Consider the following 14,276-nt stretch of genomic DNA (forward strand, 5'->3'; position numbering starts at 1 on the left):
ACTAAAAGTGGATGTATTCTCGTGAAATTTTATAACATTTGGGGCTTTCAGAAAGATTTATGGAGCATCTCAAATTTCTTTATCCGTCCGTTCGCCCGCATGTAATAACCCGACTCCAGTAGATGGATTTCCATGAAAATTTTTATGCTGAAGCACTGATATTCTGTTTGTTGCCATACACTGGTTGGGGAAATGAATGGGCAACGTGATGGATGTTCAGTAAAGAAACTCTTTTCGCGCATAAAAGGCGTTGCATTTTGCTCGCTCTCTCTCTCTCTCTCTCTCTCTCTCTCTCTCTCTCTCTCTCTCTCTCTCTCTCTCTCTCTCGTTATAAATGATGAATTATTGCTATTTGTTTATGTACTTGAAATATAATGCACTGCGCACATTAACTTGTTGCTTCTTATTATATTGAGGTTCTCGCGTGAGTCGGACCATCCATTAACATATTCTGGGTGGGGAGTGTTGGAATTAATCTCCATATCAAAATTTTATTTAATTAGAAAAATAATTTAAATAATTTTTTTAAATTAGATACGTATGAAGATAAGGGGGGGGAATCACTCATTCGTATTGTAGTAGTAAGTTATTCTGCATGGAGGATGCCAATAGTCCAGAGGTGTACCAGTGTCGCTCTAATGAATTTTTTATTTTTATTTTTAATATGAATAAATAAAAATAGGCCACTCAAGGCACGTGTATTTAGGCACCCGCGCCTGACCACTAGGCTACGGCGGCCTATGTATGTGTTCATAGTCCTCTTAACTTTTTTTAATAATCTCATTCTTTCATGAATGTGTGCAGAATTTTGTCTTGTTCAGAAATTGATCTCCGTGCGTGGTCAGTGTTCAAGATATTCATTCTTCTTTCGTACACAAACAAAATTCATAATTGAAGCTACCACAATAGATTCAACTTTCAAAATTAGTAACTTCCTGCCCTGAATTGCCATTTAATTGTAAGGTCTCCACTCGCTTCTAATATGAATGGGCAGCTGCAATTGCATTTCGGGTCAGAGGCGAATCGTGTGTGCCGCCTACTCGGACACATTTCCTGCACGAGGGCCCAAAGTTTAAATAGTCGAAGGGAGATAAGCCGAGGACATAAACGACACATCCCAAACTGAATGAAGCGACTGCATTTTGCCCGTTATGTATTTTTGTTGCTCCGCTCCTCGTGCTATATTTTCTTTTGGCTCCGCCTTCGGCCATCTTCTCATTAAGGCGTACGAGGCGGTCGTAGCGTGCATTAAAAGAAAATGTACGGGTCATTGTACTGACCTCCGTCCGAGCAGTTCAAATTGTACGTGTACAGAGATTAGCATAGCGTAGTCTCAACCACTTTCGCCCTCTTACTACATATCGTGTGTGTTTGTGTATAACCCAGATTCATCAATGCTTAGTAAACAAAATGTCTGGTAGTATGAAGCTTTTTATTCTTTATAAACTCATCGCTGCAAATCATCATCAGCCATTTTCAATCCACTGCAGGATGAAGGCCCCTCCAGCAACTTTCCAGTTCCTTCTGTTTTCGCAATTGACATACATTTACTACCCACGAACTCAAGAATTTCATCTGTCCATCTCCGTCGTTGTCTTCCAGGTTTTCTTCTAGCTCCTCTTGGATACCATTCTGTTATTTTCTTAGTCCATCTGTCATCATGTCTTTGAGCTATGTGTCCGCCCAAGCCTATTTTAGTTCTTTAGTTTTGATTAGAATGTCCCTTATTGAGTTTGCTGCCTAATCCATGTGTTTTCTTCTTATCTAACAGTCTGATTCCCAATATAATTCATTCCATTCTTCGCCGTGTAGTTCTCAGCTTCTATTCCATTCTTTTGGTGATTGCCCAAGTTTCATTTTCATAAGTCATGGTGGGGATATACACTGGTTCATTATTTTACGTTTCAGACAAATTGGGATATTCCTCCTCAGTTTGTGAATGCTATCCATCCAAAATGTATTCTTCTCTTGACTTCCAGCCATTTATCATTATTACGGCTAATGACTTGTCCCAGATAAGTATACAGTATATGAGTCCACCTTTTCAATTACTGCTCCTTCAATCATTATAACCCTTTCTGTGGCATACCCGTTCATCATTACTTTTTTTTTTTTAGTCATATTCCTCTTTAGTCCGAACTCCTTGCCAACTCTGCATAACTGATTAAGATTTTCCTCTAATTCTTTGGAATCGTGGCTTATGATCACAATATCATCTGCAAATCGTAAATGGTTTAGGTACTCTCCATTCACATTGGCTCCTTTCTGCGACCAGTCTAATCTTCGGAAAGCTTCCTCAAGGGCAGCAGTAAACAGCTTAGGAGATATTGTATCTCCTTGTCGAACTACTTTTTCGATTTTAACTTTGCTACTCTCTTTGTGTAGTCTAATAAAGGAAGTAGCGTTCTCATATATTTTCTTCAAAATCATAATATATTGGGTATCTATGCCTTGTCTTTCCAGTGCCCGAAACATTGCCTTATGCTGTATGGAGTCAAATGCCTTTTCATAATCCACAAATGCCAGGCATAATAGTGTTTTATATTCATTTGCTTTCTCCATTAGCTGTGATATTACGTGAAGGTGATCCATAGTTGAGAATCCTGTCCTAAAGCCAGCTTGCTCTTTTGGTTGATTCTCATCAAGTATTCTTTCTAATCTGTTAGTAATGACCCTTGTGAACAACTTGTAGATGTGGGATAACAACCTAATTGGTCTATAATTTCTGATTTATCTGCTTTCTTATGCAGCAAAACTATGATTGCATTATTCCACTCCTTAGGCGTCACGCCTTTTCCAGTGCATATTTGTGAAGAGTCTTGCCAGTTTCTGTGTCATGTCTCTTCCTCCCAATTTTAATAACTCTACAGTAACTTCATCTTCCCCCGGGGCTTTCTGATGCTTCATTTTCTTCAACGCTTGTTCTACTTCATCAGGAAGGATATCGGGTGTGTCGTATGTGTTACTAATTTGTGATCTATCTTCCCCACTGCTGGCTTCATTTCCTCGCTCCTTGTATAATTCTCTGTATTAGTCTTCTGCTATTTCAATTATGCCTTATCTGTTATTTATAAGTACACCATTGCTATTCTTCAATTTCAGTGTTATTTGTCTTTCGGTATTACTGCTCATGGTATTTAAGTCCTTTGTTTTCCCTTAATGCTTGTTCTACTTTTCTTGTGTTAAATCTTCTTCTGTCCTCTGAATCTCTTTCTAAAGGCTTTGCATAACTCAGTATACTCAATTTTGTCCTTGTCAGTGTTTATCTTGCTCTCCATTTGTCGTCTTCGGTTCATCATGACAAGTGTTTCTTGACTAATCTTTTCTTCTTTGGATTTCTTTTTACCTATAGGTCTCTTGGGCTTTATCACTTTCAGAAAGTTATAGTATTCCTCGTCGATATCTTGGTCCTGAACAGTCTGCAGAATCTCAAACTTGTTAAGTTCCAGTACATACTGGAACTTAACAAGTTTGGTTACTGAAGATGAGGTTCTGCGCAACGACGAATGAGAAAAGGCTTCCATAGAGTAAGCAACAAAGCTCTGTGTAGAAGTCTACGTCATCGCCAACACCGATAATGGCAAAAGTTGTGGCTTCTGCAGGAAAGGTTATGGTTGTATACTTGACATTCATGGAATGGTTTACCAACGTGTTATGCCACATCATACGACTGCGACGGGAACGTACTAAAGAACTGCACTGCATTTTTGCGGAATCACATTCGTTGCAAACGACCACAACTGCAAGCAGGTGAGTGGATGCTGCATGAAGACAATGCGAGACCTCACATTGCTCATACTCAACGAGCACTTAACCAACATTAATTTCAAACTTATTCCTAATCCGCCCTTCCTTGAACCCTGCGATTTTTTTATTATTATTATTTTCAAAGTTAGAGCAGGAGCTGCGAGGAAAACGTTTCAGTTGTCAGAACAAGTTGTAAAGACATTGGAGCGATTCTCAAACGCATGTCAAAAAAATTACTTCACCATGTTTTTGAAGAATGGCAAGAACGTTGGATTAAGTGCATTATATCATATGGAGACTACTTTGAAAAGGACCATCGAAATATGGATGATCATTCTTTATCGAACAGCCCTCGTATTTATTACTGAATGAAATGTATACTCGTGACCAATCTATGCATCCTGTTACGTATATTACACTTTATCTCTTTTGAAATCTCTCTCTTCAATATTCACGTAACAAAAGTCTTTCCTCGTTTATAATTCTTAATCAAACTTATGCGTGTAACTGAACTGTTTCTTCGTGGGATCCCTGGCTGACGAAATTTTCTGCAACCGCTTTCTTTGACATAAGGCTGTCTTTATTTACTCCAAAGACATTCATCTGGATTATTTAACTTTGTAACCGTTGATGAAACTTATTACATCGACTGTTGGTGCTTGACCTAATGAAGGCGGGATCGAATTCTAATTCGATCAAATTCTAATTCGATCGAATTCAGACGCAGTTTCCTCTCTTGATTTCATCTCTGCCTCCTGCCAAAATTCCATGGATTATACTTGAAGGTGTTTCATTCTATTTTCTTAGCCCCCCCCCCAAGCAACAGTGTTGTCCATTTTAATGCAAGGCATCCCAAAATCATATGATGATCATATATATCACTACATCTACCATCAAATAGATATAATGTTAAATGTAAGAAGCCGAACTTGCTACCAGCGTAACAAGTTCGGTTTCCTATAATAATGAAACTTTTTTCAACACTCAACTTGTAAATCGTGAATCGAAGATGTTCAAACATTTTCCTCACGCTTGCCGTAGATTAAAAATTTATAGTTTGGCATGGGATAAACAGTTTGTCCACTTTAAACTGCAGCAATGGGGGGTCTCAGGGATTTTATACAGAGAGAGAAAACGGAGCACAGATGTATTTTATTTTTAATGATAACCGAATGGTAAACCTCAAGGTTCATCAGTAGCAGCGTTTTAGTTGATTGTGGTTCAAGCTCGCGTAACTACTAAATACAGCCTCTGTCTGTGTCCAGGAGTACAGAGAGAGATATTTATTTATTGACTTTTTTACTTTCAGATCTGACACCCGAAGAGCAGCATTTGCTGGCCGACATTCGACGAAGAAAAGTTGAACTTCTTCAAGAAATTCAGGTAAGTAGTTAACTCTGTCCTTTTAATTGATACGAGGCAGTGAATTTGTAGGTTGGCTGTAGTTTATTATCGATGCACGATGTGTAAGCCCCGGTTAAAATATGATATAAAAAATTAAAATTGTTTTTTTTTATAGAGAAAATATTTATTTAATACATAAATAAATATTTTTAATACAGTAATGGGTTTCTGAAATATGAAATTGTCTCTATGGCAATGTTTAATGGCGACACCGCTTGATGTACCTAATTTAAAACAATTTCGATTCGATTACTGCTGCTGATCGGAGGATATTCCAATTTTACACTCAAGCTAAGTGAGACTTTTTTGCTGTCGTGAATAAGTAAAGTGTATTGATGTCTAACGGCACCAGGGGTTCCCCCATCTCCGCGTTGCTTTCATTGTAGGTGTACCAGTTCACTGGGAAGGCCAGAGATTTAAAAGTGTATGGATTTTGTATAAGGGTAATGTTATGTATCGTTGTTCATCTGGCCATTTAGCCGCTGTACCTCTACTGAGGCCCAACGTTGCCCACACTTGGCCCCGTGGAGGCAGACCAGGTACACAGTAGTATGAAACTTTACTCTGGCAGGCCCTGCCACCTAGTTTCCTGAGATTTCAGTGGCTAGGGCCTATGTAAAAAAAAAAATGTAATGCATCACGCGGCGATTTCAGGGTAAGACGCTAAGAGATTATTAGAGGCCAAAAGGACATGCGTGACTTGATTTGAACAATTAAAATTTTGGTAGTGTGGGGCATACGCTATGATATTTAGTCAGAGTAGGGAGGAGACTGAAGGCTGGGGGAAAAGTCAGAAATACGGGTTCAATAGGGAAGACGGCCCCAAAGAAGGTCAGTGGGGCATGCCCATGCCCCACCAGGAAGAAAAGAGGGGTGGGCGAGGGGGAGAGAAAAACAGCAGAGCCGTCCCCTCTCTCCCCCGCCCAGGAATTGGAGTAAAAGTCCTGTGCATATTCTGCACAGTCTGCTGTCGTGAATATTCTGCAAGCCCACTTCAGAAATGAAATACATATAGAGAAACCACTCCACTCAAAGAAAGCCTTCTGCTCTTACGGCTATATGCGCCATCGAGATACACATCACCTTCCTTTGCGAAAGTAAAGTCCATCTCCTTTAACTGTAGACTTTCAAGAAGTTATTTGGCCGTCGTATCACCACGTCAGCATTTCGTTGTATCCATCCGCTATTGTTTTAGAATGGCGAATCCGTTATATCTGTTGTTGTTTAGAATGGCGCATTCCTTGTATGGATATAAGAATGGCTGATAAATACAATGTTCTATGCAATATAAGTCCGGCAATGGCTGATGGATACAACGCTCTTTTAGAAAGACTGGCATCCCAAATTTAATTAAAATCAAACCAATAGAAGTCCGGCAATTATTACTTCTTTGTCCTCGTCTAATAACACGACACCAGGTGAATGGATTTTATATTTTGCTCTGTTAGAATAATTATCGAGCCTTTCCAAATTTCATTAAAATCGGACAGAAATCGCAATTATTAGGTTCTGCATTTTTGGAAAGAAATCCTGAAATCACTATGTATAGGGGGAGGAGAACTAAAAGTGGTTCAGAATGAAAAAGACGGCTTCCATGATTCAGTGTGACATAAAATTTTTCATGTAGTGTAAAACAAGCGACTAGGAAAGAACGTGATGTCCTGTCTGTGATTTTTAGGATGAAGGAGCTCATAATCCGTCTTTATAACGGGATGGTTAGACTGCATTTTGTGTATTCAGGTCTGGAGAGGTTCAGAGAAGGGCGATCAGATTGGTGACGAGTGCAAATATGTAAATAACGTCTCAGAAGATGCGGACTGTGAAGTTTGACAAGTAGCATGCAAGGGGAGATCTAATCGAGGTGTATAAGTCACTAAAGGGGGTGAGTGAAATGGATGAAGGCCTGTTCTTCTCGTGGGTGAAACACGAAACAAATATGAAATGGCGGGGAGGGGGTTGGCAGCGGGTTGTCGAATATTACAATAAATTGCTTCCTAATGTGGTGGAGGCAGTGAACCTAAGTTTGGGTGATAATTTGAATTTTACCATAAATTATAGATACTTTTTCCATTATTTTATGCTGTTTAGCTTAAAGGAGACTTAAATCGGTTCAATATCATAAAAATTTAGTTTGCCGGTCAAAAACTCAGTTCTTAGTGGGTAGGTACTTATTGAATATGGGGTGTGTTTTTTTTTTTTTTTTTGGCTAATGCAAAAAAAAAAAAAAAGTTTTGTTTCCATCCGAATAAGGCGGAATGATGCATTCCTTACTATTTAGCTAAACCACAGGATATTGTTGATTGCAGGAATGGATGGGTAATGTGGTGGATCCCCAGAAACAAAATACTGTATACTCGGTTCGATCATAAACGTTGTTTTTTGTTCGTTTTTTTTTTTTTTTTTAGTTATAAGTGATTTATTATTACTTTTTTTTAGTTCATAACTTATTTATAAAGTTACGAGACTTAGTCTCTTAATTACTTATATTCCTTGATCAATATGTTTGATTGCTGGAGTTTTAATCCTGTTTCCAGGAGAGGAAAAATGTGCATATATCTCCCCCCCCCCGATACTTACCATCTCTGCCAAGGCGTGTAAAAGATCCGTCACCAACCGAAATTGAGAAATATTCACTTTCGGCTGGTGTCGAATAGCGATGACGCTATCCACTTCGCTGCTCGTGATTTTACCATTATTTCTTTAGCATGAAGGAGACTTGAAATGGGTTCAGTATCATAAATTGTAGGTGCCATTCGACAACTCAGTTCTTAATGAAAAGGTACTTACTGAATGTGGCGAATGAATCGGTGAATATATATATATATTATTTTTTTTTTTATCATATGTGATCAATACACGAAGGAACCAGTTTTTTCCTGCTTCCTTTGTGCATCGTGGCCGTGATATCTAAGCCCGAGGCGGGAATCGAACCCGCGACCTTTGGGTTGCCAGGCAGGCACTTTACCCACCCGGCTAGCCCGGTCGGTGAATGCACAGGGAGCACGCCATATTTGGCTCTTGTATTCTGATGAATTTAATACAGACACAGACGCATTGTATTACTTAACGTTTATTACTGCGCTAATATTTAAAATATTTAACGCTGCTCAAGAGATTCTTAAGAAATCTTTTACAATCCTTGTCAAAATGTCGCTCCCCGCCTCCCACCGAAGCAATGAGCTGGCCCTCACGAAAATGAATACCTGTTGGCTATCTGAGTATGCCAAATCATCGTGCAATTGCGTCTACATATTCGTAATCACATAAAGCTGCAGTCAGCTTCACGCGTGGTTGAATACCAACGAGACGGAAATGACGACTGATTTTCCCCCCACCCCTTTCCCCGATTGATGGTAAGTGTCCCGAAACCAACATCCAGCAGTGGGTGCCGATTTAGCTGTTGCGTCTCAGTGTTCTCTTGTAACGGTTCTCCGTATTACTGAACTCGTTCTTCGAGCTGTCGGTATACTCTTTAAACTGCAAAATACTTGGTGTGCGCAAAATAGTTGATCGAGAACTTCCAGCTGATAACGTGTTGGTTTGAGGCGCTGAAATGGCACGAACAGATTTGTAGGTTTAACGCAAGTGCGCATTGTATTCGTAAGAGACGGTTATTAAACTTCTGTTCGAGTAAAAGCTTGTCACCTCTCATAAATGATCGGTAGTGTTCGGCAGTTTTACAGACAGGGGAGTGCAGTGGGTGAGGATCACCCGTGCATCGGCACAAAAAGCTCGCCCCTCTTCAAATTAAACGTGCATCGAGATGCCATCGCACTGTGTTCAGAAGGTGGGAAGAAAAACCTGTTTGTGCGGAGAATATTATCGGATTACAGATAATAAAGAGGACATAATTTCCCCCAGCTTTTAATGGAATTTTCCCTTTTATGATTTATATTTCGATTGAGTGATGTAAGGAAATTCTCGGGCTGGAATATGTTCTGTAACGTAATTTTTTACATTTGTTCTTTTACGCGTTTCCCTCCCAATTTTTGGTCTAGTTTTCGTATATTACTGGGAATTGCACGTGTACTTTATGCATTATGTACTTATTTTATTTTCAGAATTTTACTGTACTCTGCTTCGGCTTAGAGTGTCACTTAACCATTTAACCCTGCTTCCGTTGTTGGTAAAACGAATTAAATTTATGAAATAACTACGAAAGAAACGTTCCAAAAAATAAAGGTTTGGTGGCGCAGTTTTGAAACTACTAATGAACGGAATAAAACAAGTGGTGAAATCGTTTATTCTGTAAACGACCAAGGCCCGAAGAGTTTGTTCGAAAAATTTTAAAAAGTATACGATAAGGAAATTAAAAATTCACTGACGAAATATATTAAAATATGCCACAGCCGAGATAAAAACTGATAGGTGGGATAGGTGGAATAGGACCAGGGTATGTCTGCCAGGGGCAAAGGTTGATGACGTTGTAGAACGGATATCATCTTTTAAGGGCACAAAAGGTGATATAGTTGTACACGTTGGCACTAATGATATTAAGAGTAGGAGACCGGCGGAATTACTTAGCAAGTACAGGTCACTGTTGAAAAAAAGCCGTGAATTAGGGTTGAACTTGAAAGTGTCTGCAATTCTGCCCAGACACGATAGGAGGGAGTATATGATGAGAGCCTTGTCGATCAATTCGGCCCTGGAGGGATTGTGCAAGGCTCAAGGGGTAGAATTTTTTTCAGCCTGGACTGTACTTGTTAACAGGAGAGATTGCTTCTACAGGGATGGGATACACTTAAATAGAAAGGGTGCAAGAATTTTTGCTGATGCTGTCGAGGCAGTGTTAGGTGGGTCGGAAAACTGCTAGTTGGGGGGGATACAAGGACTAATAGATTAACAGTAGCCAGTGGCAGAGGTGGAAGTGATTCTTGCACTGCTTCTATTGAAATGAGCAGAAGTCTGAAAAACAGGATGCAGGATATTTCAGAGACTGCTGGTAGTCATTGCGGTACAAGTAAACACATGGGTTGTGTTAGGGTAGCTAAGAATAGAAACAGGTGCATGTATACCTGCGTGTACACCAATGCTAGGAGTTTGGTAAATAAATTTGATGAATTTGAGGTATTGCTCAAAACATCAAAGGCAGATATTGTTGGGATATCAGAGACGTGGTGTCACACAGATATAAGTAATGCGGAACTGGAATTTGGGGAATACAATGTGTATAGAAAGGATAGACAGGACAGGAGGGGAGGAGGGGTTATGCTATTAATTAAGAAACACATAAAGTCCAAGGAAGTGAAGCCAGTCGACATCGATGGACAGGGCAGCGTCGAGTCAGTTTGGTGTGACATAAGCATAGGGAAATCAAAATTGAGAGTAGGAGTGTGCTATAGGCCTAATGACTCTGATGAGTATAATAAGATATTGTACAGGGAAATAGAGTGGGCCAGTAAATCAGAGAGTCTTATAATGGGGGACTTTAATTTCCCAGATATTGACTGGAATTTGTGGGTTGGTCACTCGCACACTAGCAAGGCTTTTGTGGATTTATTGGATGATTGTTTTCTACATCAGCATGTTCGTGAGGCAACGAGAGGGAGCAATACTCTTGATCTGATTATCAGTAGTGATTCCTCATGCATTAAGAACCTGCAGATAAATGAACCACTAGGTGGCAGTGATCACAGTGTGTTGAAGTGGGATTTACTCAAGGAGGTAACTACCATCAGAGGTAAAGGGAAGGGTTTTTGTTTTCGTAAAGGTGACTATGATGGTCTGAGACAGTATTTAAATTCTATACAGTGGGACCAAGTGATGATGTTACCAACAGCAAACTCAAAATGGGAAGCATTCAAGGAACTAATCTTGGAGGCTACCAGGCTTTACATACCAACTAAGAAATATTGTTCAAGGTTTAGGCCTAAATGGTTGTCAGATGAACTAATGAGACATGTGGCAGAGAAGAAAAATGCATGGGATACATACAAATTAATGGGTGACATGGAAGCCTATGATAGATATAAGTTGGTCTGTAACCAAGTCACAAAGGAGATTAGGCAGGCAAAGGCAGACTATGAAAAATCCTTGGCAAAGGATGCAAAGAAAAACAGAAAAGAGTTCTTTACATACTTGAACTCGAAAAGGAAAGGGATGAATCAGATTGGTCCACTGGATATTGATGGTTCAACAGTTGAGGATCCTGCTCAGGTGGCTAACAATCTAAACGAGTATTTTGCATCTACATTCACGCATGAGGAGTTATTCAGGAAGGAGAATGATGTAGGTAAAGTAAACATTGGCAGTGAGCTGGATGATTTTGTAATAACTGAGAGGAAAGTGGAGGAGAGATTGTTGGGGATAAACATAAAAAAGGCACCTGGGGTGGATGGGATCTATCCAGTTATATTAAAGGAGGCAGCAAAGGAAGTAAGCAAACCCTTAGCCATAATTATGAGAGCTTCCTTGGACTCAGGGGAGGTACCTATGGACTGGAGATGTGCAAATGTGACCCCAATTCACAAAGGAGGTTCAAAGGCTGACACAAGTAATTATAGACCTGTTAGTTTAACTTCTGTTCCAGGTAAATTAATGGAGGCACTGGTTAAAGAAGCACTGCAGGATCATCTAGACAAGAATTCAGTTATAGCTCAGACGCAGCATGGTTTTGTTAAGGGCAGGTCTTGCCTGACCAATTTGATTAGATACTATGATGTAGTCACAAAAGAACTGGATGCAGGGAATAACTTTGATATTATATATTTGGATCTTAGAAAGGCTTTTGATACTGTTGCACATGGAAGACTGCTGCACAAATTGGAGCAGTGTGGCATTGGAGGCAAATTGCTGCTATGGATAAGGGGATGGTTGAGTGGCAGAAGACAGAGAGTGGTAATCAATGGACACTGCTCAACGTGGACTAATGTTATTAGTGGAGTTCCTCAAGGTTCAGTGTTGGGTCCGTTGTTGTTTTCGGTGTTTATGAATGATATTGATGATGGGATATCAAGTTTAATGTCCAAGTTTGCAGATGATACAAAGGTTGGCAGGGTCGTTAAGGACAATACTGACGCTATGCTGCTGCAACAGGATCTGGACAGGTTGAACAGATGGGCTGAGAGGTGGCAAATGAGGTTTAACATCGACAAATGTAAAGTGCTGCATATGGGAAACAGTAACCCCAGAGCAACGTATCAACTCTGCGGTACTACACTGACAGTGGTGGAGAATGAAAAGGACCTGGGGGTAATTGTGCAGGCAGATATGAAGTTCTCTGAGCAGTGCAGACGAGCTGCAAGAGTAGCTCATGGTGTCTTGTCAATGATATACAGGAATTTTTCTAGCAGGGATAAGGAGGTGATTATTCCCTTGTATAAGGCAATGGTAAGGCCACATCTTGAGTACTGTATACAGGTCTGGAGGCCTCATTTCAAGAAGGATGTAGAGCTGCTGGAACGGGTACAGAGAAGGGCAACAAGATTAGTAAATGGAACAAAGGGTTGCTCTTACGAAGAAAGGCTTAAGTTTTGCAAATTACAGAGTCTGGAGACTAGGCACCGGCGAGGTGATCTGATAGAGGTGTATAAGGCTTTGAATGGTTTGAGCATGCTCAATGCCAATGGGATTCTTCATCTTTCTCAGAATAATCACCTCAGAGGGCATAAATTCAAATTGAGGAAGGACGGATGTCGGATAGATGTGCGGAAATTTGCCTTTGGCCAGCGGGTGGTTGGTTGGTGGAACCGACTTCCATCACTGGTTGTTGAAGTTGATAGCCTAAACAAATTTAAAGCTCAACTGGACAAGTATTTCGAACGAACGGAGGGGTGAAATGGGAGTGGGTTTTTTTTTTTTTTTTTTTGTTTTTTTTGGCTGATGCTGAATAAGCTTGCTTTCTTGCATCATATGCCTCTGCTAATGCTAATGCTAATGCTAAAATAAAATGGGTGAAAGCGTTATCAGCCCTGATTAACGCATCTTTTTTTTTTTTTTTATTCACCAGCATTTATCCTTGTCAGTGACAAAGATAAATGATTAAAAGTGTTTTCTATACTTTTAACTATTTTGTCGGTGAACAACTTTTATTTTATTTTGTTTACTAGTCGGTTGTTTCGGGAATATTTGTTTTCTGGCGCTCAGGGGTCCGTTTGACACCCTCCAACTCTGATCCATGTAGTAGTGCGAGGTAAACTTGCAGTAGTGATTGTTTCAGGCATTCGGATGATTTGTTCTTTGGCCGGATGTTTGCGCAATCAACTTCCGTTTCCGATCGAATCTTCCGATATAGTCCTAGCACGGGTTACTCATAGTGCGGATATGTACCGTTTAAGCTTGAAAAAAAAAAAAAAATCCTTATACCATATTGAACTTTTAGCTGCATAATTTCTTTTGTTTAGTTCTAAGTAGGAAAGCATTCCTTTTCCCCGATTTTTTTGGGAGAAGGCATTTTCAAATTTACCTGTGGGTTGCAAATATCGAATCTTGTTAGGAGGTTGAGACATAAATAAAATAATGTATCTCTCATTGTATTAAATTGGAGAATTACTTCCACTTACTACTCAAATAAAGGTCATATTGTATTATTATGAGTTTCTTCTGTTTTTACAGTACTGTATTAATTTTGCCCCACGCAAAATTATTTTTAATCTAAATTATTTCTCATTTTCGAAAGTTGAATTTTTTCGTTTATTCCGTTTTTTTTTTTTTTTTTAACGTATAGAAGTATTCTGTTTTTTTTTTTTTAGCCCTTAGAAACTAACGGCATTTAGAAATGCTATTAATTCGTGTTATAACTCAGTGGCCTCCAAAGTTGGGTGCGCGAGATGATCCGCAATAAATCAATATTTATCAATTATGAAAATTTTAGTTTTTCGAAACGGAATTGAAAATATTATAAATAAATATTCTTTTAATACTTCAATATGTGGCTTTCTTTGATCATGCCGTCAATTATACACGTTCAAGTACAGTACATCCATTTTGTACTTTAACTTCAATTTAATTTTGTTTTGTATTTTTTTATTTATGATCTTTTAAAATTATATGTGATTTTAGATATAATGCCTTCCATGTAAATGATTTATAAATTTAAAAAATATATTAAACTTATTTAAATAATTTTTTATTCCGGGGTGCGCGCTAGTCCTTTTAAGTAAAATAAGGATGTGCGACCAAAAGTT

General features: G+C 39.2%; 1 protein-coding gene across 3 annotated transcripts in view; it reads left to right on the top strand.

The window, feature by feature from the left end:
- The window catches only part of LOC150086348 (cytohesin-1-like), a 274,992-nt gene that overhangs the window by 110,377 nt on the left and 150,339 nt on the right, over positions 1-14,276 (top strand). For all 3 annotated transcript variants that reach the window (XM_090371321.1, XM_090371320.1, XM_090371322.1), the window contains exon 2: positions 5,057-5,130. In XM_090371321.1, the coding sequence (XP_090227447.1) occupies positions 5,057-5,130 (74 nt within the window). The remainder of the gene's footprint in view (positions 1-5,056; positions 5,131-14,276) is intronic.

This window comes from Mastigoproctus giganteus, chromosome 4 (genome assembly GCF_048544385.1).
Source record: "Mastigoproctus giganteus isolate SK-2022 chromosome 4, ASM4854438v1, whole genome shotgun sequence".
NCBI classification, from domain to species: domain Eukaryota; kingdom Metazoa; phylum Arthropoda; class Arachnida; order Uropygi; family Thelyphonidae; genus Mastigoproctus; species Mastigoproctus giganteus.